The sequence below is a fragment of the Eumetopias jubatus genome, unplaced genomic scaffold (assembly GCF_037043125.1).
Source record: "Eumetopias jubatus isolate StellerSeaLion01/CBP00866 unplaced genomic scaffold, mEumJub1_p1.0 scaffold_14, whole genome shotgun sequence".
Classification (NCBI taxonomy): domain Eukaryota; kingdom Metazoa; phylum Chordata; class Mammalia; order Carnivora; family Otariidae; genus Eumetopias; species Eumetopias jubatus.
In genome coordinates this window covers 9,438,331-9,462,777 of record NW_028274820.1, presented here as the reverse complement: position 1 = coordinate 9,462,777, position 24,447 = coordinate 9,438,331, and the positions used below count along the sequence as shown (strand labels likewise).

The 24,447-nt window shown below is 46.4% G+C and overlaps 1 protein-coding gene across 3 annotated transcripts in view; it reads right to left on the bottom strand.

The window, feature by feature from the left end:
* Nucleotides 1–12,951: 12,951 nt before the first annotated feature.
* The window catches only part of EGFR (epidermal growth factor receptor), a 196,196-nt gene continuing 184,700 nt past the window's right edge, over nt 12,952–24,447 (bottom strand). For 2 of the 3 annotated variants that reach the window (XM_028108918.2, XM_028108919.2), the window contains 8 exons: nt 22,470–22,625; nt 21,493–21,568; nt 18,164–18,310; nt 16,564–16,661; nt 15,223–15,390; nt 14,800–14,846; nt 13,977–14,086; nt 12,952–13,310 (listed from right to left, as the gene is read on the bottom strand). In XM_028108918.2, coding sequence (XP_027964719.1) covers nt 12,952–13,310; nt 13,977–14,086; nt 14,800–14,846; nt 15,223–15,390; nt 16,564–16,661; nt 18,164–18,310; nt 21,493–21,568; nt 22,470–22,625 — 1,161 coding nt within the window. Of the gene's footprint in view, nt 13,311–13,976; nt 14,087–14,798; nt 14,847–15,222; nt 15,391–16,563; nt 16,662–18,163; nt 18,311–21,492; nt 21,569–22,469; nt 22,626–24,447 lie in introns of all 3 variants that reach the window. The other variant, XM_028108917.2, reaches the window with a different exon arrangement.

The following is a 24,447-nucleotide window of genomic DNA, read 5'->3' as shown; positions in this document are numbered from 1 at the left end:
AGAGGGGTTCTGTTATCCTACACTGTGCGTCCGTCCTTGGTCAGCGCAAGAACCCATGCATTCAGCCCCAAATGCTCTCTGCCCCCCACATCCTCCCTGCCACCCACAGTGCCTGAGGACTGTGTTGTCCTCCCACTGATGGCTTTCCCAGGACATGCTGTTGCAAGGATTTTGTTGGGGAGAGAGATCAGGAAGAAGAGCATGTTAAACTAGAAATTGCTAAATAGGGGCAACCTGGGTGGCTCAGTCAGTTAAACGTCTGCCTTCGGCTCAGGTTATGATCCCGCGGTCCTGGGATCGAGCCCCGCATCAGGCTCTCCCTCTTCCTCTGCCACTCCCCCTGCTTGTGCTCTCCTGCTCTCTCTCTCTCTCTCTCTCTCTCTGTCAAATAAATACGTAAAATCTTAAAAAAGAAAAAAAAAGAAAGAAATGGCTAAATGTCTCCTTATGAGTGGAGGGAAGGGAAAGACGATGTAATGACATACATTAAATGTTGGCCCAACATGATTGCCAAAGTAATATATATTCATTATAAAATCCAAACAACATAGAAGTATAGAACATGAAAAGTAAAATTCCCTCCTTGCCACTTTATTATTTACATTTTGCTCCCTACTCACCACAGGTCTCCACCATAATGGGGTGACAGTAGGATTTCCAGATGGCTTCCAGATTGTATATATATATATATATATATATGTGCGTGCACATGCACGCTCGCACAGTAGGTATATTCAGCATCTTGCTCGATTTCATTTAAAACCATATCATGGGAATATACCTCCATGCTACCGTATATGGATTTATCCTGTTCTTTCTAACAACTGCACAGAATTCTGTACTACCACGCTCCATGATTTATTTAATAATTTCCTTTTTGGTGGACCTTAGAAAACTTTGTTTTTCCCCTATTACAAATAATGTCATAGGGAACATTCTCATTCATATATCTTTGCCTAGTTGTTTGAATATTTGTCGGAACATTCTCATTCATATATCTTTGCCTAGTTGTTTGAATGTTTGTCTTAGCTCAGGCTGCCAAAACAAAATACCACAGACTGGGTGGCTTAAACAACACACATTTATTTCTCACAATTGTGGAAGCGGGGAGTCTGAGATCGGGAGGCCACCATGGTCGGGTTCTGGTGCGAGTTCTCTTCCTGGCTTGTGGGTGGCTGCTTTCGGTTTGTGTCCTCACCTGGCAGAGAGTGAGGGAGCTCTGGTCCCCTTTTCTTTCTTTCTTTTTTTTTAAAGACTTTATTTATTTGACAGAGAGAGAGAGAGACACACAGCGAGAGAGGGAACACAAGCAGGGGGAGCGGGAGAGGGAGAAGCGGGCTTCCCGCGGAGCAGGGAGCCCGATGCGGGGCTCGATCCCAGGACCCTGGGATCATGAACCTGAGCCACCCAGGCGCCCCAGGTCTCTCTATTTTCTTATAAGGACGCTGATCTCACATGGGGTCCCACCCAGCTTCACGACCTCATTGAACCCTAATCACCTCCCAAAGACCCTACTCCTTGGGGGTTAGGGCTTCAATATATGAATTTTAGGGGAGCCACATCAGTCAATAACAATATTTTGTGGACTTAATTTCTACAAGTGAAACTGACCTGTCAAAGGAGACACACATTTAATATTTTGATTGTCCTCCAAAAAAAAGATTGTGACACTTCATATTCCCACCAAAATGTGTCATGAGAAGAGATTTATCATTTCATTTTAACTGGCATTTTCTTGATTGTTAGTGGGGTAGAACGTATAAATGTTTTAGTTATTTGTAGTTCTTCCATGAATTTTTCATTTATGCTCTGTCAGAGTTTTAGTGGGATTAATCCTTGCTCTATCTGAAAGTTTGTGTTTTTTTGCCCTCATATGAATTTTGGCTTTTTTTTTTTTTTTACGGTGTTTAGTTATTTTTTTTCTTTAAAAACTAAAAAAAACAAAAAACAAAAAAAAACAAAAAACCCCCAAAAAACAAGAAAAGATATTTAGGTGGCCATACTGCTAATCTTTTTCTTTGGAATTTTGTTGTTATGCTTTAGCATACGATTCAAAAACACTCACATACATTTTGCCTAATACTTTGTTTTGGTTTTTATGCTTAGATCTTTAGTCCATCTGCGATTTGTTTAAAGTGTGAAATAGAGTTCTAATTAATTTTCAAATGCATAGAAGTTTTCTCTAAAACCATTGGCTGGACAGCCTTCCATTCCTCCCCTCTCTGGAAATGTTATCATTGTCCTCTGCTGCATTTCCACGCACAACACGTGTCTATTTCCAAACTTCAGAAGTATTTCTATTAATTAGTTTCTGTGACAACATTGGTATTATGTAGTTTTATAGTTTTACACAGTGTATTTTTATATCACCGATATCAAATGAAAACTCAATTGTTCCTCACATGTTCTTTGCTATTGCTGTGCATTCTCTTTTCTAGATTTCGGGAAGTAGAATACTTCTACTTCCCGAAATAATGATTGGAATTTTCATTTGAATTGCATTGAATTTATATAATAATTAGAGATAACTGGTATGTTTACAAGGTTAAGTCCTCATAGCCACAAATATATCTTTTTTTTTTAAGTGGACTCCAATGCGGGGCTTGAGCTCATGACCTGGAGATCAAGACCTGAACGGAGATCAAGAGTCAGAGGCTGAACCGACTGAGCCACCCAGGCGCCCCTGTAATATATCTTTTAAGCGTTCTTTTATGCCTTAGCAAAATTTTATGGTGTTTGTTTTCATACTGTTGTTGCACATTTAAGTTTATACCAGGATACCTCGTAATTGTAGTTGCTCATTTTAAATGAGATTCTTTTCCATTACATTGTTCAATTAATGATCGGTGGTAAGTAGAAAAGCTATTGATTATGTTGACACATGGCCACACTACTGAGTTCTCTTATTTGTTTTAATAATGTATTCCAGCCAGTTATTTTAGGGCCCGAGAACTTCTGTAAAGGGCCAGATGGGAAATAGTTTTGGCTTTGCAGGTCACTGGATCCCTGCTGAAACTACTCAACTCTGCGGGTGTAGTGGGTAAGGACTCAGAGACAGTATGTAAAGGAATAGGTGCAACTGTGTTCTAATAAAACTTTATTTACAAAAACAGGCTGCGTGGTTGGATTTAACCCTTGGGAATGGGACAAGCCTTGCTGACTGTATTCTAAAGGTGCAAATATACCATATGTAAGTAAATGTGTTTTTCTAAAACAGGAACTTCGAGAGAGTGTTCACTAATAGAAGCGATGATAGTCACCCTTCTCTTGTCCTTATTTAAAGTATTGGTATTTCAGCATTAAATTCGATGTTTCTTATTAAATTTTTGATAGGTATTTTTACCCAGTTAAAGATGTTGTCATCTATCCTTAGGTTACTAAGAGATTTTACCAGCAATATGACTGAATTTTATCAAGTGCCTTGTGAGCATCTCTTAATATTAACATTTTCCCTACTATGTTTTTCATACGTATCAACAAAGTATCTTACATTGAATTGTCTTTGAATTCCCGGAAATAAATGATTCCATATATATCATTCAGGATTTCTACATCTATATTCATCATGAATGAAGACATAATTTTGTTTTTGTGGTATTTCTTTGATTTCTGTACTATTCCAACCTTGTAGAGCGAATTGGGAAACTTCCCATCTTTTTCTATGCTCTGAAATACTTTAAGAGATATAAAGCTTAACTATTCTTTGCAGGTTCCCCAGAACACCCCAAAACTCTTTGGGTCTAGTGAAGTTTTTTAGTGATGGACCTTTGCCATTCCAAGTTATCTTATGTTATTGGACTGTATGAAAGACAGTGTTCCCCTCCAAATGCCTCTTTGTCCTTGACAGTTAAAGGCTGTGTGCTGTATTGGGTCAATTTCGTTTAGACTTGCCCTTGTGGAAATTGGTCAGCCAAGTGTAAGAGCCGAGGAAAAGTTGTCATAGGTTAAAATATCCTTGTTGGTCTATCTCCCCATTTCTGTTTGGGTTCAAGGAAATCTAAATTATGAAATAGAAAAAGATAAAAGAAGAGGGTCTGGAGAAGTAGAAAAGGGGAAAGAAGCAAGCTGCTTAGAAATAAAAACAGGTGGTAAGGAGTGGCCCCCGAGTTCTCTCTGGAGTAGAAGGGAGGATGGCTCTTCTTTCTCCAACCTTCATCTGCACCTAGATGGAGCCTCACTGGACTTTTTAAGGAAAGAAGGGATTATGCACTTCAGAAAACTGAATTGGCCTTAAGCCTCCTGGAAACTTTGGGCCTCCCAGTTTCTATTAAGTTGTCGGTCCCATTGGCTCGAGCAGGACCACCTTTGGTCCCAGGCGTTGGGAACCCTGGGTTGTAGAGCTCCCCAGTCTCCCCAGTCTGTTCCCCTCCCCCCACCCAGTCCATGGACTGTACCCTTTCCCAGGCAGGGAGCACCCACCTGGAGCCTGCCCTCCCACTCCTGCACATGCTCAGGTACTGGGATTCTAGGGACTTCTTGCCCAAGTGGCCCCGGCCCGGAGGCTTGTTCAGCATCTTCACCTGTGCCCACCTCCATGCCGAGAAGTGGCCCCGGGGTGGCCTACATGGTGCAAGATTGAGCCACGGGCGAGAACAGAGTGGTGGGCACTCCAGGTCCACTTGTACTCTTGCTCCGGACTACACATGTGACAGATTTAGGATGAGGAATGCTCTTTGCTTGGATTTGCCTTCAAGAATGGGGTAAAGGATATATTTTTGTTTCGGGTAGACCCGAATTTGAATGGGGTAGACCCTACCCGATTCTAGGGTAGACCCTAGAATCCAGTTTTTCTAGCTCAGTGTCCCGGGCAAGGAGAAAGGGACTCAAGGCAGAACCTGGAGTATAGCCGTGGCTGTCCTCGCCATGATTTGTATCTCTCAGGGCTCTCAGCGGGACTGATGGGGAGCAGAGGGGGAGGCTCCTTCAAGGTACTCATTTAGAAATTACAAATGTGTGCCCATAGGCTCTTTGCCATATTTTGTTTACAATTCTTGAAACTAGGGTGGAAATGAGATGTGATCCTAGGGCTTTTCTACTCAAGTCTTTAAATGTCGTCTCTGGGTGTGGAGGGAAGACCTGAAGAGGGGCAAAGCCCAGAGAACTTGCCCAAGCCCTGAACAAAGGGAGAACCCAACGAAAAAAACAGGAAGAACAATTCTGTCCTTTTCAGACCCTCCCGTTCTTGGGAAAACTCTTCCCTCCCCGGGTAGTTTTAATTACCTTCACAAGCTTATTGGCCCAGAGCAAAATCTCTTCAGGCCAAAACTCCATCTGCCTCGGGCTTCAGCTGGAATTATGGAGAGCGAGATGGTGGGGGGTGGTGGAGACAATGGTGCTAATGAGTTTGCCCTGAGGTGAGGGTGCTCCTCTGGGATGGCCATGGCCTTCCGTTGGTGGGTGACGCTTTAGGCTCGAGGCGGCCAGTGCCGCGTAATACTCTCCACGTCTGCCTCGCTTGCTGCCGCTTGCCGTGCTCTATATGGGGCGAAACCCCCTAATCAGAGGCTTTGAGCTCTAAGGGGGCTTATTCCTTCCCAAGACACCTGACCGTGCCAGGGTGTGGAGGTTCAGGAGGCCAGGAAGCCAGGAAAGCCTGGGGGTCCAACGGGGGGACACTGAGAACTTCCTGATTGGCTTGTCCTTCAAGGACCTCATTAGCCTGAAGTTCTGCTCTCAGTTCTCCGGTGTACCAGAAACAAGGTGGAGCATTGTGTGGTGACCAGCTGGCCCCGGGGAGAGCAGTGGCGGGGGTGGGGGGGGGGGGGCGCTTTATTCTCTGGGGTCAGAGCACTGGAAGCCAAAGAAACCTAAAGCCCTGTGGACTATTCCAGGCCAGGGGAGTGGACTCCAGGTGCAAGTTTCACTCTCTGAAGCCAGCTTCAAACTTGCACGCCCACCTCTTCCTGCCCTGTGCATTCGCACCGCCCAGCTGCTCCGCTTCTGGTCCTTGGTTTCCAGACGCTGACCTCTCCTCCTCGGTGGCGTCACCTGCGGCATCAGTAAGCTTGCTTTTGCTCAGTGGTTGAGATGGGTTTACATCCCCTGACCCTGACTCTGGTTATCACGGATAAGAAGACTGCTTATTCACTTACCTATTCAAGTACTTCACCGGAGGGCCGGGTTTTTATAGAACGTTTACCACAACCTTCACGGAACAATTTCCTTCGGGGCTGGTGGTTACTTTCCTGGCTCACACGAAGCCTAGGCTATTGGCATTCCCACCCCACGACGGCCTCACGGAGTGGGCAAGTCCCCAGATTATAAGCAGATTGTAGGCAGCAGGTGTGAACACGAGGGTGTGCTTCTTCATTCCTCAGGTTTCTAGCATTTGTGATTTAGCAGAATCTCAGCAAAACTGCTGTTTGCTTTGGCGCCTGCCATAGAAACATCCTCCCTCTTGGCTCTGTGCTTCTCTCCGCGATGAAGGAAGCCAGGGGAGAAGGCCTAGGAGCCGGTGTGCAGCGTCCGCAGACCCGGGTCCCGATGCACGTGGCTGCAAAGCATGGCACCGAGGAGCGTCCCAGTCACACACAAGAAACCTCCAAACATTAAAAAGTTACCAGGAGGGCGCCTGGGTGGCTCAGTCGTTAAGCGTCTGCCTTCGGCTCACGTCATGATCCCAGGGTCCCAGGGTCCTAGGATCGAGTCCCTGCATCGGGCTCCCTGCTCAGAGGGGAGCCTGCTTCTCCCTCTGCCCCCCCCCACTCATTCTCTCACTCTCTCGTTCTCTGTCAAACAAAATATAAATAAAATCTTAAAAAAAAAAAAGTTACCAGGCCACTTGGGTGTGGACACAATAGTGGGCGAGGCTGGAGGGGCGGCGGGGGGGCAGGGAGGATATGGGAACTGTCTGTACTTTCTGCTCCACTGTTCAGGTTTTGAAGTTACAACTGCTCTAAAAATAAAGTTTATTAATTAATTTTAAAAAGTTACCAGGAAGAACATCTACAGTAGGTCAGATATGATTAATAACTACTGTCAACGCTGCATTGTTAACAAAGGATACAATGTTATTATTTATAAGGTACTCATAAGTAAAGAGCAATGAATAGTATACATCTAATTTTTTTATACTCAATATACAATCAACATGTTCTGATCAACACTGTAAACCACAGAAAAGAGAATCTTGTTTTTCATTTGTACAAATATTGCTTTCATCACAGCAAAACTTTACAATGTTAAGACGTACCATATATAGAAGCGATCAAGCTCTTGCTCGTTTCAAAAGTGAAGTTATTGCTGTCCGTTGTCAACCAGTTTACATGGTCACCTCTGATTATCAGGCATCAGATCTGTAGGATCTACCTCATTTCCAAGAGATGGCGTTACACTGTAGGATTATTTTGTAGCCAAATCAGGTCAAAAGGGTTGAAAAAATAATCAATGCACCTAAAAATATATGTACTTATGCTTTTCCTTGCAGTTTTATCTGCCAGGTGAAAGGTGGGGTTTTGCGGCACTTCTGTGGGCAAATCAGACAGGACAGACCTGCGACCTCAGAGGACACGCCGTGATTGTACAGTTAAACATGGAAAACAGTACAAATCGCTTAAGGTATTTTCCCAGATACAATCATGAGAAAAAATAGAAAAGTGTTTCTTAAAGCAAGAATCCTTTTTCTTGGACTCCTGTTTTTATAAAAGCCATCCAACTACCCACACAATTTTTTAGTGTCTTCCCCTTGTAATGCCTCTGCTATGTCAGGGTTTTCTCCCGCCCTGAGAAAGAAAGGTCACCCGGTGACCATGGGCAGGGCACCATGCCCTGTGCACAGGCAACAAGAATGCTTGCCATCTTTATTTTACTACCGGTCCACCTTTGATAGAGGAAATGGAAAAAAGAATCTGTTCTGTATCGCTTTCCCTTTTCATCGGTTGGTTAGACCTTCCCCCTCCCCGCCCCGGCCCCCGTGCAGTGCTTGGGCAGCCTATCAGGGACCCTCCAGCCATGCACGTTCCTGCCCCCTAGCAACGCGCGCTGAGTGAGCTCTCCCCTCCTGGGAGCCAACCCCGAGGTACCTACGCCAGCAGAATTTGCCCGCAAGCCCAGGCACCCTAGGCCGGTGGTTCTCAGCCATGGCTGTACATCAGAATGACCTTTAGGAGCTTTCAAAAGCACCAATGCCTGGATTTCACCCGTGAAGATGTGTATTTAATTAGTCTGAGGTGCAGCGGGGCCTCACTGGTTTCAGAAGCTCCCCAGGGGATTTCACTGTGCAGTCAGGGCTGAGAACACCCCTTCTGGGACAGGTGGCTGGAAATGTGGACTTCATCAATGTTCTGAGTTACCAAGTTACCAAAACATGCTGACCATTATTAGGGTTCTGCAGGTGTTTCTAGTCTATTGGTAAATGCATATCAACTGTAAATATAAAAATAAAATCATTCGTATCAAAGTCAGATTAGTATATATAAGCCAGCAAAGTGCTATATTATTGCCTTTTTTTTTTTTTTTTCCACACTGACAGGATCATCTTGCGGCATATGGATCTGTGTGAGCAGTAAGTCATTCTTTCCCTCCAACATTGCTGCAGACTTGACAGAACCTGCTTCAGAGCAAGACGGAGCCGCATGCGCTTTTTACCTTTTCTCATTTTTACAAATATAAAAAGTATTAGTCTCTTATTAGGACGATGACCTAGCTTAGCTCTGCAATGAGGTTGTGCCTTTTTGTAAGACAGACGGACTTCCCTTGCTTCGATTAAATCCCTTTAAACAAAGATTTCAGTTTTGAATTTTGATTCTATTGGTTGTTCTAACCTTTAGTAGAAAAATGAGTTTTCCTAAAAACATACCTTACAAAGCTCAGTGCTACAGAGAGGATAAGAGTCCTCAAAAAAGTTACAAAAATAGATTACCATTTAAAAATCCTATCTGAATGTGTCATAGTACAAAAATGTATGCCCCTGACATGGCAGGTGTGGCTGGTAAGGAAGGCATGGGTTTCTCTTCAGTAAGGTTTTACAGCCCTAGGCAAGGAAATACAAACAGATCATTATGTTGTAATAAAAAGGTGCACTTATCAAAAGAAAGAAATGCAAAGTAGACGTTAAGGGCAATTTCACCAGCGGTCACTTGAGCGAGCACCTCATTCACTGCAGAAGAGACCAGTTTTTCTAACTTCTTAGAAAATGCCAACTGTTTCAGGGCCCTATCAAGGCTCAGGTTTGGGTATTTGCCACTTACAGGATAAGCTGCTGGCTTGAAATAGTCACTAGTAGCCAAGTCTCAGGATTATTAAGGACTGCACCTTGTTCTGTCCGCCGCCTCCTTCTGGAACCTTTACCTGACCCAGGCTTCTCTATTCTGCCCGGACTGGGGGGCATGCTACAGACACCTGCAGGTCACCTTAGAGATGAGGGTTTCAACTCTGCTTGCCCACTAGGATCACAGGGGGAGCCCCTGAGAGTCTGATTGTTATCGGTCTGAGGGGACCCTGCCCCTTCTTTTTAAGGTTGGCAGCCAGGATGAGAAGTGCGAGTCACCGTAACCCAACAGGCTCACCTCTGCTTGCGTAACCCGAGGCCTGCTGAGTGCAACAGGTGAGCAGGATGCCATCAGCCGAGGGACAGGTCTCCCCCCAACCGCCCCACCCCATTGGCCTTTCCTTTTCACCAGTGGTTCCCAAAACTTCGCTGCTCTTCAGAATAACCTGTGCAAGTTCTGAAAAGCCCCTGGGCCCAGGCTGCACCTGAGGCAAATTAAATCAGAATCTTTGAGGTCAGACCTCGGGAGATCCCCGAGAGCAGCCAAGCTTGAGAACCAGTTCATTTATATCTGCAGTTTGGGGGGGGGGGGTGTGTGGGCTAGAGCCCCAAATTAAGAACTCCCAACAAATATCTAAGACTTGTTATCATTTGGAATGCAATCTGATGCCCCCACAGTGCTCCTCGTTAAAATAAAATCAGTGACAACTGGGACTCAGCACATCTAGAATTTGGAAGATTCACCTTTTTTACTTCATGAGGTGACGGAATGTTACTTGTAGAGTACGACTGCAGGGACTCCTTAAGAGTTTATACGAGATGTGTGCCCACTCTAAGTGTTAGCTTCCAGTGCTTACTTTCCCCTGAACTGTTTCCAAAGGCCAGATCTGAGGTGGGGCCACGGGAAAAGTAGCCAGGAACTGACTGAGGAAGGAACAGGCTCTCTGGAGGGTCTTAGGACCAGTGTCAACATGGAGGCATGGAAGAGATGGAGTGTAAGCTTTGAACTCTGGCCAAGCTGGGCCATGAGATGGAAAACACCGGTGCCCTGGGTGGCCCCTCTCCTCGTCTGCCCATAGTGATGGTGGGGGTCCCTGACTTGGGCTCTGCTGCCTCAGGCTCTGAAGCATCTCCAAGCCCCCTCTGCACCTCCCTGGACAGCCAGCCATGGTGAGGACACTGTGGGAAACACAGTTTTAAAATCCAGGGAATTTAGCAACTGGATTCTATGCAGGAAAACTGAAATACAAAGGAGAAAAAGCTTGAATAGTTTTTGCTGTTTTATTATGTTATAGTAAAATATTGCAAATTACAAAAATACTAGGATTTAACTGCTACAGTTGGACTGACATACAGTTGCTCTCCCTCACCAATCACTTGCTTCTTGATGAATAAGTGGTAACAAAATGTGCATCAGTCTGTTTCCCAGGGCCACATAAACTTCCGATGAAAATATTTATGTTCTGAGGCGAATAAATAATGAAAGTGGTTTGCTGACAATGGCATAAAATTTTAGAGTCTTAGCAATATTTAATCTTTTCACTAATCATTTTCAGATCCTGAGTGAGGACGCCACATTTTGGGCACTGGGGGGGGGACGCTGCAAGCTAGATCCCAGGCTTAAAGGGACAGCTGGTTAAGATGCACGAATGCAGCTTTTCTCCCACTTTATTAGCAGTTCCTCCGGCGGATGCTTTCTTGGTCGAGGTTTCATGTGTTGGGAACACACTTCCATTTCCCTTGTGGCTAAGACCCTAGTTGGTTTGGCCCAACTCTACCACTCCCTCCCTGATGAGCCTTCCAGGTCCTCCTAGGCAGGACCTACTCTTCTCTGCCCTTGGCTGACCTGTCTTTGCCTAGCATCTGTGCTATTGTTTTAAGGTTTCTGTTTATGAGTCGAGTCAATTCCCTTTGCTAAATTGTGGGTTTCTTGGAATCGGGGATTATGTTTTATTTATTTTAATATCTTTAGAGCCTATGCTGGGCTGGCATAGGTGCTTAAGAGTATCTGAAAACATAGTGGGATTGAATTGAATAGAGTTTATATCTCCATCGGGACAAAGTCAATCTATTGGTAACAAAACTGGGGCCCTGATCTGAGAACCAATAAATACTGTAACAACAGAAGGGAAATCTCATACGTGTGTGTGGCTGAACACATCCGTAGGCCGCAAATACTGTCTGACACGTTTTTTTCCTTGAAACACTGGATATGGACTAAGAGTGTTTAACACCCCTGTACAAAGGACTGCCACGAACCGATCAGGCTGCGAGGACCCACGAGTTGGAAAAACACTTGGGTGTCCTAAATTAGCTGGATCCTCCAATGATAGGGAAATTGTCTTAAGAGGGAATTTTTTTTTTTTTTTTTCGAAAAATTACCTGTAGATGTTGTTAGGGCATGATCATCGATTTCAAACTCCGATTTCATATTTACCACTTTAATTCCCCGACGCATAGTGTTTTTACTTTCCCCTGTAAAATGTGCCCCCAGGGGTGAGGGCTGTCAGTTTCTGCTTGGTGGCCCCAAAGCCTGGATCCTTTCATTCACAAAGGGCGAGGAGGGGCTTTGGGGGCAGCTTACCAGAGAGCGGGGAAAAAAGTACCCTTTGAGTAAAAAACTCCTAAAGTAAAATAAAAAGGAAATGTTCTCCCGTAAGTAGCCTAATTTGGTAGTAAGGGGCGGGGTGGGAGTTTTAGGAGCAGCTTCTTCTCATTTCTGCAGTGTCCTGATATATGCCCAATCCCCAACCCCCAAAGGACTTGATGTATTTTCTCTGAGACTCAAATCTGGGAGCCATGTTCTTGTGTGAACTTTTGCATTATCGTTCCATCTTGATTAAAGGCTATTGGTCTGAATGCTGATCAAACACGAGCCGGTCCAGGTTACGGTCTGATGTACCGTCTCCTCTCACCGACAGGGAAAGCATACTGAGTTTCAAAACAGTGGAATGGAAAATAAACAAGTAAGTCCAATACTTCTAACTAGAAAACACTGGTCAACCGATGGAGAGTAAGTACCATGAAGAAATTTATATAAAAAGAAGTCTGAAGAAGAATTCTACCCCCTCCATTTCTTTTGCGCTCAGGAAGGGTTCAAAGTGGCTTATCCTCTTGTACCTGCTCTGATTTGCTACAGTACCAATCAGTCCTGCTTAGGACACAGAGTACTTCTAGTTTTTTTTTTTTTTTTTTTTTTTTAATTGTCTTGCAGTGGAAGAATCTTGAAGCAGAGTCAGTGGAATCAAATGTTAGCTGGAAGACTCTGACCCTTGCTTCTTGGTCACAGTTGGGCCTGGATCAACTCCGTGCAGCAAGTGCTATAAGCAAGCTTCTTCCTCATTGGAAAAGCCCATGAGAAATAAAATCAATAATGACAATTAAAAACTCCCAGGGTCCCCAAGCAATAAAACTCCTTATGCAGTTTTGTTTTGTTTTGTATCAAATATACCTCATGGAAAGGTGAACTTCTGCCCAAAGAGACAATATTCTTGCTGCATGCCTTTTTGTGGAGGCCTCACAGTTTGAAGACAAAGGAATGTCCCAGCAACTTTCCAAAGTGCATCCGAGGAGGGGGTGCTTCCTGGGTGAAGGATGGGTCCATCAGAGCAAATATGGCCAAACCAGTCCACGGGTCCGAGAGTTAACATGGGCATGACTACCAGCGCTAACGTAGCTGCCGTGGCTTGGTCCCAGGGGGGTGACACATCTGAGACTCTTATGTCCTATGCTATCCTCCATGGTCATGCTCCGATAAACTCACTGCTTGGTGGTGCTACCCTCAGGTAGTCTGCATTTTCAGCTGCAGGGCCCTTAAAAATGCCATTTGACTTGGCTTCGTTGGGAAAGAAGTCCTGCTGGTAGTCAGGGTTGTCCAGGCTGATTTGGTGGTTGCCTTTCTGGGCCCAGAGGCTGGGGCCGTCGAGCACACTGTTGACGCAGGGAGGATGGGTGTTGAGATACTCAGGGTTGTCCACTGCGTTGCTGTGGGGATTTTGGTAGTGAGGGTCTCTGCCAGGAGCTGGATTTAGAGGCTGATTGTGATAGACGGGGTTCTGGACAGAACCCGCAGGTCTTTTGGGAACGGATTGGTTTATGTATTCTGAAACGGAAAAGAAATCACAAGTGAGGTAATCAGCAAAGCCTTAACCCCAGCAGGATTTTCCATCTGTACATCTGAACCCTGTCGATCCTCTTCCACAAGGCAACTGAGGGTAGGGGCGTCTGGCAAGACGACTATCTTGCTGTTGCTGCAATATAAACTACGTTCTTTTCTGTAATTCTGAAAGCAGTGGGCACATTTACCTCCTGCCAATTTAAAGTTCTCAAAAGGATAGACTGCCTTAAGATGTATGTGTGCACACAGACACACTCATCCACACACGCTCACACACTCATCGACACACACACAATCATATGCACACACGCTTGCTCACACTCTCTCTCTCACACACACACACACACGCTTGCACACACATGCCCAAGTCTTCGATGTTTGCTTCAAATTCTAGAAAATCTGCAAACTGATCCTAAAAACACACCTCCTGGCTGGACATGACTTGAGTTCAACACACAGACCCGCACACATGCTCAGCTGTTTTGTATTTCTCTGCCTCTTACTCCTTACTTCGTGTCTGCAAACTTGCCACAGTGTCCACTTCTGGATTGGCTCGAAGGAAGCAAGCAGCCTGGGCACCAGGGGATGGAGGCCAGCCCTGCTGGATGGGGAGGCCGAGGAGTGCGACCTTGTCCAGGGTAAGCCACTCACCAGGTGCTGGGAGGAAAGTGTCATCTATGTTGTCCTCGGTCAAGGTGCCAGTGGGGTCTGAGCTGTACCGTTGAAGGAAGCTGTCTTCTTTGAGGGGGCAGCTCTGAAGGGAGGAAATAAGGCAAGGTTACCCCAGTCAGTGCTGCTCAGACTTCAAAGTGTATGAAGATCACCTGAGATTTTGTGAAACTGCAGATTCTGATTCAGTAGGGTCCAAGAAAGCGCCTGAGATTCTGCATTTCCCACAAGCCCCCGGGTGCTGCCCATGCTGGGGGCCCACAGACCACAGGGCGAGTGGCAAGGACCTGGTCAGTGCCGTGCAGCAGGGCTTTTGGCAATGACAGAAATGTTCTATGATCTGTGCCCTCCAAGATGGTCACCAGTTTACACTGAAGTAGACGCGTGTGGCTATCGGCTTCTATACTGGTAAGTATAGGTCTAGATCGAGGCTTCGTACCAAGCATCAGCATCACCTGGAAGGCTGGCTCCAACACGGATGGCCGGGCTCTGCCCCTCGCATTCCTACTTCCGTAGGTCTGGGTCGGTGGCTCGACCATTTGCATTTCTAACAAACTGCCAGGTGATGCTGTTGTAGGTCCACAAACCCCATTTTGAACAGCCCTGCAATCAGTGAGAGCTAACTGCTGGCCTTAGGGTAGGGGTCAGGGAAACCATATGGAGAAGGAAGGTAAGGAAGGTAAGGAAGGTAAGGAAGGAAGGAAAATCAAGGTTAGTTGGGGTAAGATGGGCATCTTCTATGTGCGGTAGAGCCGTGATACGGAGCTGTTATTTAATTCGGGTTTATGAGGTGTTCATACGTACCCCATTTCTGTCAATGCAAGCCACGGTGGAATTGTTGCTGGTGGCACTCTGGAAAAGAATCGAAGTTGTTGAGGGTACGCGTGCATATTCTCACCCACGCCCCCTGAACGCAGGAGGTGGGGTCTCATGGAGTGGATATAATTACAGGCGCTTCACTTTGTCTTGACCCATTAGCTTTAGAAAAACTAGGTTAGTTCTGACCTAATTCTGGCCCCTAGTAGACCTAAAAAGGTTATGGTCCAGTTTTTGCAATGCCATAAAAGAACTAACACACCTGACTGATTCACTCTGACTTTGGCTTGACCATTTGGTGAAAATCGACTTCTCTGCCTCTACGCGAGCTCTACTAGACGGGTATCACTGTCTCTGAACAATTCATTCAAAGCAGCAGACCCAGCGCTTGAGAAGGAGCGACATTTCGTACCAGAGAACTCAGGAGGGGCGTCCGGGATGTGGAGGGGCTATGGAAGAAGCCCTGCTGGGGGATGAGGTACTCATCGGCATCGACAACGTCTTCCATGTCCTCTTCGTCCATCAGGGCACGGTAAAAGTTGGAGTCTGTAGGGCTTGGCAAATGCATCCTCTCGTCTCCCTGGTGCAGAGATTTTGAGACAATTAGGAAGACCCAGAGAGATGCTATGCCACTTTTTTGGCAGATGCCTCTTTGTTTGGCAGTTTGGTTATAATACAATCATCCTGGTTCCTTCCCCCCCGGACCTGACATTAAAACATTAAAAATTCTTTGATGTTTAAAAGCTCCTTAATGAAACAGAAACAGCTTAAGAGGAAGAAGGGATGAAGGAGCAGCATTTGTCGAGTGTGTATTATGCTGTTAGGTGCTGCGATCCTATAATTTATAATAAGACATTTGTCCCTATTCCTGGCATAGACCTCTTAAACCCTAGGAATCTCCTAAGTGGTGAGAGTGGCAAAGATGTCTTTTGTTATTTTGACGAGGGGCTTTAGGCCCACACTGACGGATGGGGGATGGTGGTGGGGGGGGTGGGGAACCAACCAGAGGTGAGGGGATTGGAACTTCCAGTCCATCACCCTCCCTGATGTCCTGGAATGGCGGAGGGGCTGCAGGTGGTCAATCACCATTTCGCCACTAATTTAATCAATAACACCTATTTACTGAAGGCTCCATAAAGCCCCACAAGGACTGGGTTCGGAGAGCTTCCGGGTTGGTGAACACATGGAGATTTGGGGAGAGCCACCTAGCTGGTGTCAGGGAACTGCTTGCTGGGAGGTACGTGGAAACCCCCTTCTCCCCACCCCCCAACACACACGCGCCGGTATTGCTAAGCAGAATCTTCAGGTGCCATGCAAATTATTTTGCATACATGATTTCACTGACTGAATTAAAACAGCCCTGTGGGTTTGGTTTTCTTAACCTAAAGTGCTAAGCAGAGACTCAGGGATTTGGAGTGAGATTTGCTGCCACCAAAGCCCTGCTTCTCCATCTGATGGAGCAAAGGCTCTGGCTAACTGAAATATGAAGATGACACACGGCACTGAGTATGTCCGGATGCTAGAGTTCAGACGAGAACGGCCAATGGAGTCGGGGGGGGGGGCCCTACAAAAGAACACTTTAGGTCACAGTGTGGCCCGTGCCTTAACCAAGGCTTGCTCGAAGGCGCTGAGGATTTAAGGATGGGACCTGGGAGACAGGGACATGGCACTGGCACACAGTGGAACACGGGGATACTGGACGCTCATCAGAGGGACTTCTCCCAGTGGAAGCTCAGAGACTGTGATCTGGTACCTGGATGACGAGGTAGCGCTGGGGGTCTCGGGCCATTTTGGAGAATTCGATGATCAATTCACGGAATTTTGGGCGACTGTCTGCATCTATCATCCAGCCTGGGGAAGGAATGAGGAAAACAGTACAATTAGACCCTGAAAGAAATGATAAAGATGGCATTGCTTCCAGAGAGCATTTATGGTGAGATGCTTTTAGGCAAGGAAGTGATGCAGAAACCGAATCTTTGCGATAGGCTCTTTAGTCTTGGCAAACTAGCGCTGATCGCTGATTGCTGATCACAGTTTAAAGACCATGAAGACATAAAACACTTGAATCGGAATGACAGCACCGTCCTCTGATTTTCTATGCCTACTCTTCCTGGGGCCAGAGTTCTGCTATTATCACCTTAGGCAATCCAGCAGCCTTGGATACATCGCTCTTTGTGAACTGCTAAGACTGTAGGGAGCCCCAGCGTCCGGGCTCTCTGGCCAAGTCCTCCCTGGACATCTACTTTCATCTATATTCGCTTAGCAGTCTTGCAAGCTGAAAACTAGATTCAATTTAGGGAAAGTTAGGGACTTTCTTTAAGAGCCTCGGGGTTTGGGCACTCCACACCCTGATGCTTTCATTGTCTTACATCCTCAGTCACCAAGCACGCAGGTGGAGGGGGTGTTCCAGGGCCTTCCCTAGGACACTGGTGAACCTCGCCAGCCCATGTGATTACACAATGACCTAAACCTGGATTAAACAAGCTGGAGGAACAGTGATCAGCTGGCAATCCTTGTCTCTCTTGAGGGTTCACATTTATTTTTTATCGGCAGGCTGTCAAGTTATTTTAGGACAGACTGCTACGCTATGTGACCTCAGACGAATCATGTAACTTCTCTGGATCCCAGCTTCCTCAGTCCAAAGCAAGGAAGTTAAAGTAGGTTAACTCTGTGGTCTAAAGTTCAGAAAGGCATTAGTATTTACATCAACTTGGCCCCGTCATATTCCCTGTGCTACCTTCTTGTGTAAGTGCTCATGACACGTGGAAGGTCATCTTCAGAGCCTGCTGAACTTGTGCTTCTGATGCAATGATAGCATTGACCAAGTTACACACTCTTATTTAGATTAAAATGTTTACTTGCTACGCTGCAAAAGACCTCACGTAGATCTACCATTTGAGAGGCTTAAGTCAAGGCAGAAATGTTGATTCTATCAGCCTCATGTGCTTACTCATTGTTAGGTATTTAAAAACATTCGGTCTCTCTGGTAACAGGCTTCAAAACGTGCAGCGCCATTTTCATCGAGCAACTTAGGGAAGAGAATATTTTGGTGTAATGGTTTCTGGAGGAATTTGATTTTATTTATTTGCTTGCAAACATGGGCACATGCCAGGTCACCGCGCTCAACGGGTCAAGCAAACGCTTCCTGAAGAATGTTGGGAGAGGGTATTTACAGACGCCTCTGGACTTCGGTGCCTGCTGTAAAGAACGTGACAATGTTTTTTTTTTTTTTTCTGGGAATCAAAGGTCTCAATCTTTTGGCTAAGGGCTGGAACACCTTTCTAGGCCCAACAAGGCACTCTGAGTGCCAACACCCGGGAAAGCCAGCGTGGATGGGCACGGCAGTCACTCACACTTGACCATGATCATGTAGACATCGATGGTGCATATGGGCGGCTGTGGGAGGCGCTCTCCTTTCTCCAGGATGGTTGAGATCTCACTTGCGGGGATACCGTCATAAGGCTTGGACCCAAAGGTCATCAACTCCCAAACGGTGACTCCTGAGAGGATGAAGTAGTTGCTTTATGAGTTGATAATAGTCATGACACCTTGTCTTTAGTCATCATTTAAATGTTTCTAATCTTTAAAAATCTACATTTCTGTGGCTTCGGGCAACTTGCTTGATGGCCAGAAGCCTCAGTGTACCTTTCTGTAAAGTGGGATAATGACAGTATCTGTCTTATGGGAGAGTTGCGCAGATCAAATAAGATAACGCAACTGAACTGTTCAGACAACGCCAGACAAATAGTAAGTGGCCAACAAATGGCAAAACTTTTAGTAATAGCAACAAAGACAACACAACTGTTACCATGACATAAGGAGCAGGAGTTCCACACTCAGACATCTGCCCTTAAGCGACTTGTGCGTATGGAAGATAGAGACCGCAGACAAGCTTACACACTGCACGTGTTTAAATAATAAAAATTGGAAACCAAAAAGCCCTACGTTCTTTTTAATAAACATAAAAACCCCAAACCTTTTATTTCAAAAATCAATCATCATGATTAAAAAAAAATCAAAGCAGTAGTTTTAGAACTAGTGTTTTTCCAGACCATCCCTGGGTTCTGATGGTCCTTCCATCTCTGTTGCCTCCCTTGATGGGATTCTCTGCTCTAGAAACCTGCACAGGGAAGGTGCACTGGGGTGACTCCAGTGGAATTGAGCCTAGGTCCCCAGACTACATAGGAAGGGAGCAGACACAGGGTTCTGGCGGTTTCCTGATCTTCAGCTGGTCTGATGATCCATTTTCTTTAGAGTTGACCACTAGATATTAACCAGGGGCCATCCCAGAACCAAATGACCTGAATACAGAGCAAGCAAGATTGAAAAATGAAGCAAAGTCATGGTCCAAGGGCAAGAAAATAGATTCTTCTGTCCTTCCTCACCACAGTGTCAGTATGGACTTGATGAAAAAATAAAAATCTCATTTCCAGATCCATGAAGTCAATTCATTCCCATCTAACTAGGTTTAAACATTATGTATAAACATGCACGATGAATTCCTGTGGGAAGGCAAACTTTTTAGGTTTCGGAACAAATGCTAAAAGAGAAAGTAGTGTGCATACCTGGTTGTGGCTTTTGAGAGAGCCTGGAACGTGGTATGAATTCTCTCTTTTCAACTCCTAAGTGGAACGCATACGTTCCTAATTTATTAAAATATTTTGTCTTGAAACTAGAGAGCGGAATAATAGGATTTTTTTAAAGATTTTTATTTATTTAAGAGAGAGAGAGAGCATGCACAAGCGAGCAGGGGGAGGGGCAGAGGGAGAGAGAATCTCTCAGCTGACCCTGCGCTGATCGCGGAGCCCGATGCGGGACTCGATCTCACAACCCTGAGATCACGACCTGAGCTGAAATCAAGAGTCGGGCACGTTAACTGACTGAGCCACCCAGGTGCCGCAACAGGATTTGTTTTTTTAAACTAGAATGTCAGGTTTGTGGTTTAACAATTCCAATTACTGCCAGGAACGGCGGATTATAATCACTGACAACACAATTTCCACTGAAATGAGAAACACACGACCACTATGGTGATGCTGACTTTCTGGTACTGCTTGTAATCATCCAAAGGCATTAAGTCACAGAATCTAAGAGAGTTTTCATTTATTCAACAGATGTGGGCCAACTCCGGACAGATGACGAGTTGGCCTGCGCCGGCTGCCACACGGAGGGCAAGGAGGGAAATGCAGCCACTTGATTCTGGAAAAGTAGGCAGAGCCAGACCAGTGAGGAGCTCAGGTTTTGTTTGGAACATACAAGGAAAACCAAAGAAGGCTATTAAGCAGAGAATTAAAAGTCTGCTATGGTTTAAAAGTATTTTTTTTGTCTGTTGTCTGGAGAACAGACGAATATGGGCAGAATAGGGAAAGAGAAGACCCATCAGGAACCTGAGGGAAGGAGGCGACCACGGAGATGCCTCCGGATGGGACTCAGGAGTGGGAAAAGGAGCGTTTCTTCCCATCCTTCTTGGAGAGGAGACATATCTTGAAAATAACTAAAATAACAAGGCATCAGAATAGCTTTATTTCCTTATCTAGTTCATTAATTGCAGGCAGCTCAGCTCACAGGTACATGGAAAAAATTCACTTATTCACTCAGAAAGATCTCTGTCTTGTAAAGCCTGCATCCTAGCAGAAGAGACAGAGATCCCCGAAACTAAAATACATTTAAAATATTAGGAAGTTAATAATGCTATGAAAAAAGCCTTAAGTGGATGATAGCCTGAATGATTTGTTTTTGTGATAATAACCAAATTCCTCTTGAACATTTGTGTCGATCTTGCTCTCCCCAAATAACCATTTCCTTGGAGATGGGGTGGCCCCCACCCCGACCCCCGTTGCTTTAGCGGTGGGAATAGACTGATAATTCACAGAGAAATGTATCAGGTAAGCTATTCTGCAGGCTTCCAGCAGATTGCTGGGCTCGTGAGGACCGACTGTGAACAGGTGTAAACATGGCAGCCTGTGAGAATGTGTTAGTGACACTTTCTTAAATGGCGAGGCCCTTGTAGGCTCGAGCCATCCTTTGCGCAAAGGCAATGGGGCAAGAATGCGAAAGCGTGTTGGAGAGGAGGGGCACGGGCCTGTGCAGGGCCACAGGAGGATTTGGAGGGGGAAACACAGGATCAGTCCTGATGAGATGTCCTCACTAGAGCTCCCAGCAATAACTATTTCCCTTGCTTCTCCTTCCCCGCGCCGCCCGCCCCCCCCCCCCACAGACACACACTCCTAGCGCCCTCCTGTCAAGCCATTCTCTCTGATACACAAAGACTACCATTCACTGCATGAAACAATGGCCACCGAGCTAGTCCATCACAAAACCTCACGTCTCTACCCAGAAAACCCCATTTGTCACCTCCCTTTGGTTGACTTCAAATCCATGGCAAGAGGTCAAGTTTGGTTTGATGTCGCAGGTCCAGGCACTTCCTACGTCCGAGCTCTTTCCCTCCGTCACCCCCTGCTTGACAAGTTCATCAGTATCTCCAGTGACATGTAATATGCTAGTCAGATTCCATTTCCTTTGCCATCTTTTCTTAGTAGGATAGACAGCAACGACTACGCTATTATTAGGCACTGTCTTAGAAGAAAGTATTTGGATGACAGAGCATAGAACATAAATCAACAAACTATACAAGCGGGCTTCGGCTCAGTACGCATTCATTAGCATCGCGATTTTGACTCACCATAGCTCCACACATCACTTTGGTGGGTATAAATTCGGTGTAAAATTGATTCCAAAGCCATCCACTTGATAGGCACCTTGGAATGATGAGAGAGGAAGTAATAAGATAACCATTAGCTTCCCTCTGGTGCAAAAAATTAAATCACATCGAAACAGATTACAAGTGACAAACGTGGGAAACCCAGGCCACCCCACCCTGATACCCTAGGACTAGTGCTCCCTCCCAGCAGGAGGAGCAAGTTTTAAAAATCTGGTAGAAAACAGGGCTATTCTTTTCGGCCCCAGGTGTGGTTTCATGAAGGCCTCGGCTGAGGAGCTTTGGTCTGTGGGCGGTTCTGGTGAACTGCGTGCACATGCTGGGGGCTGGGGGTCCTGGTGGTGGTCCTAGCCACCCCATGTTTATGGGAGTTTGGCTGCTTGGCCAGCTACCTGGAGCCATCCAGGTCAGAGAGAAACTTAAGAGGGGTACAGCCAATTCAGAGCTACTGGAGGGCCTAAAAGGGGACTTGCACCCCCCCCCAGTGCTGGGAGAGAGTCCCCCGGAGGACCCCCAAGTCTGTCTGGGAGGAGGGAGCCAACCCTCCAAGGGTCACAGAGACCCTCGGGTGCTCTAGGAAAGGCACGGGGAGTTTTCCACATTTCTGAGATATTCTCAATAGCTGTGACATTCCCCAGCTGCCCTTCTGAAGCGGGGAGGTTGATACCTAACCTTGGCTAATGGTTACCCGAAGATGGAGCTGAGCTCGTGTTTATTGGCTTTGGCCTCTGGACACGATAGAAACATCTGTTCTCACTCTCCCAGCAAATCCTGCTCTCAAAGCAGCTCCTCTGGTCTGTACTTCCAGAAGAAGACCCTGGCTAGACCCAGGTGTCAGTGGCAGTCACTGCGCCCTCACCCAGAACGTTCTGAGAACGTCCCCTACATCGGTCAGTCTGCTGGTGAGGAAATGCTCGCCGATCTACAAGCGAGCCTCTTACTTTGCCTCCTTCTGCGTGGTACTCTTTCTCCTCGGCTCCAAGCAGTTTGGCCAGCCCAAAATCTGTGATCTTGACATGCTGTGGTGTCTTCACCAGGACATTTCTGGCTGCCAGGTCGCGGTGCACCAAGCGCCGGTCTTCCAGGTAGTTCATGCCCTGAAACATGGGGCCATGCAGTGAGGGAAAGCACTGCTTAGCAGACTGCCCTGGAGAGCACAGACTGGGGTTCAAGTAGAGACGGCAAGGCGCCTGCGCACAAAGCTCTGATGTCATGTTCACACTGGACTCGGAGCTTTCCACGTCAGGGACGGCGTTTGCCCCCGTCTGGTGTGCCTCCCCTGATGGGCACAGTCACTTGCGCCCTGTAAACACTAGTAACTATCAACTGAATCGATGAAAAGACAAATTAATGAAGGTATAATGAGCTGCTGACTTGCTAGCTTTTCTCCATCTAGTCACTCCAGTTTTAAACCCAGATGAACCAAGTATCCGAGGGCAGGGACAGAGCAAGCTGAGACCTGGCTGGAAGCTTGTCTGGAACTTGGCAACCGTGCCACCTGCCTGGGGTCACCTTCCCTGCGCGTAGCTGATCGGTAAAGCAGGGAAGGTAAATGCTTCTCAGTGCTGTGAAGCCACACTCCCCTCACGCTTTTGCAGACTCCCTGCCGTGATCTGCTACCGATGGACGAGGTTTTTTTTTTTTTTTCTCTCCAGTTTGATCTCATTTTTTAAAAATGAAGTCACATGGACATTGGATTTGCTTTGACAAGGTGGCACTTCCCACCCACCCCCTTTGGTCGCCTCCCTAACTCTGTGGCGATCAGAATCATCACTACTGAGAGAGAGAAAGAAAAGAATATTTGAGAAGCACCTAGCACAGTGCCTGACACGTGAATTCCCGAAAATATTCCCTCTCAAGTCCAGTCCTTGCCCACAGCTTTCTTGCCGAATGTCACGAGCACTTGCAGCCTCTACTTTTCCTTGACCCGTGCCTGCCCAGCTCAGCCAAGCTCCCTGGGACCCTACCAAGCTCCAACCTGGTGACATGAGCTTGGCAGCTCAACCTCTACGCGGGGCCAGACTGGCAGGCGGGAGACGCTGTTAAGTTCTGCAGACATCTTACGTTGTTTGTACCACATTCTCTCCCACTTGCTCACGAATGTGCCTCTCTCTCTCCAGCCAGGGGAGTGGACCACGTTTCCAACCTCCTTTACAGCTGACACTCAAGAGCTCTCCAGCAAAGACAGGGACAGAAATGCTTACTGAAGCGCATGAAATGCAAACAACTGGGCTTCACCCACGCGGCTTTAGTGTCTGGCTTTCTTGTAGCTGCAGTGGGATCTCCATGTGAGGGCACCTGCAGGGAGAACCTGCCGCTAAGGATGGATTCCCCAATTTTCTGGCAAATTCTGTGCTTCCTTTTGCATAGACAGTAGGTGAAAATTATTCGTGAAGTGAAATTAAAAATTTTTCTTTCTGGAGCAGAACTAACCATTGTAGGAATCTTGGATCTTAGGAAGATGCTACCAGGAGTTAGCCTCTGAGGGCCATTTTTGAGGCCTTTCTTTGGAAAAAAAGATGATTAACTCCCATGTCTCCTTTCTCCCTCGTGTTTTCTAGAGAGTTCCTGAATGTTTCAGATGCTGTGTGATTTAAGTGTTCCCCTCCTAAGATTCCTCAGATGCAGCAAAATAAGGTTAACGGGGCTCATGCCTATTCAAGAGGAAACTAGCAGGTTCTCTCTGGCACGGCACTTCCAAATTAGGGATTATTATTTAGGAACGGCATGTGGGGAGCGAGAGGGAAGGAGCAGAAGCCGAGAAAACTCCTCCCAACAGAGGACTGACTTACTACTCCCTGTCACCTCTCCCCACGACCCCGTCACAGTATGCTCCATTCATCAGCTTCCATCTCTCCTGTGGCTCCTGGGACGCTGCTCAGTCCTCTTGTGCCTTATAAAAGAGCAAGGCCTCTATTT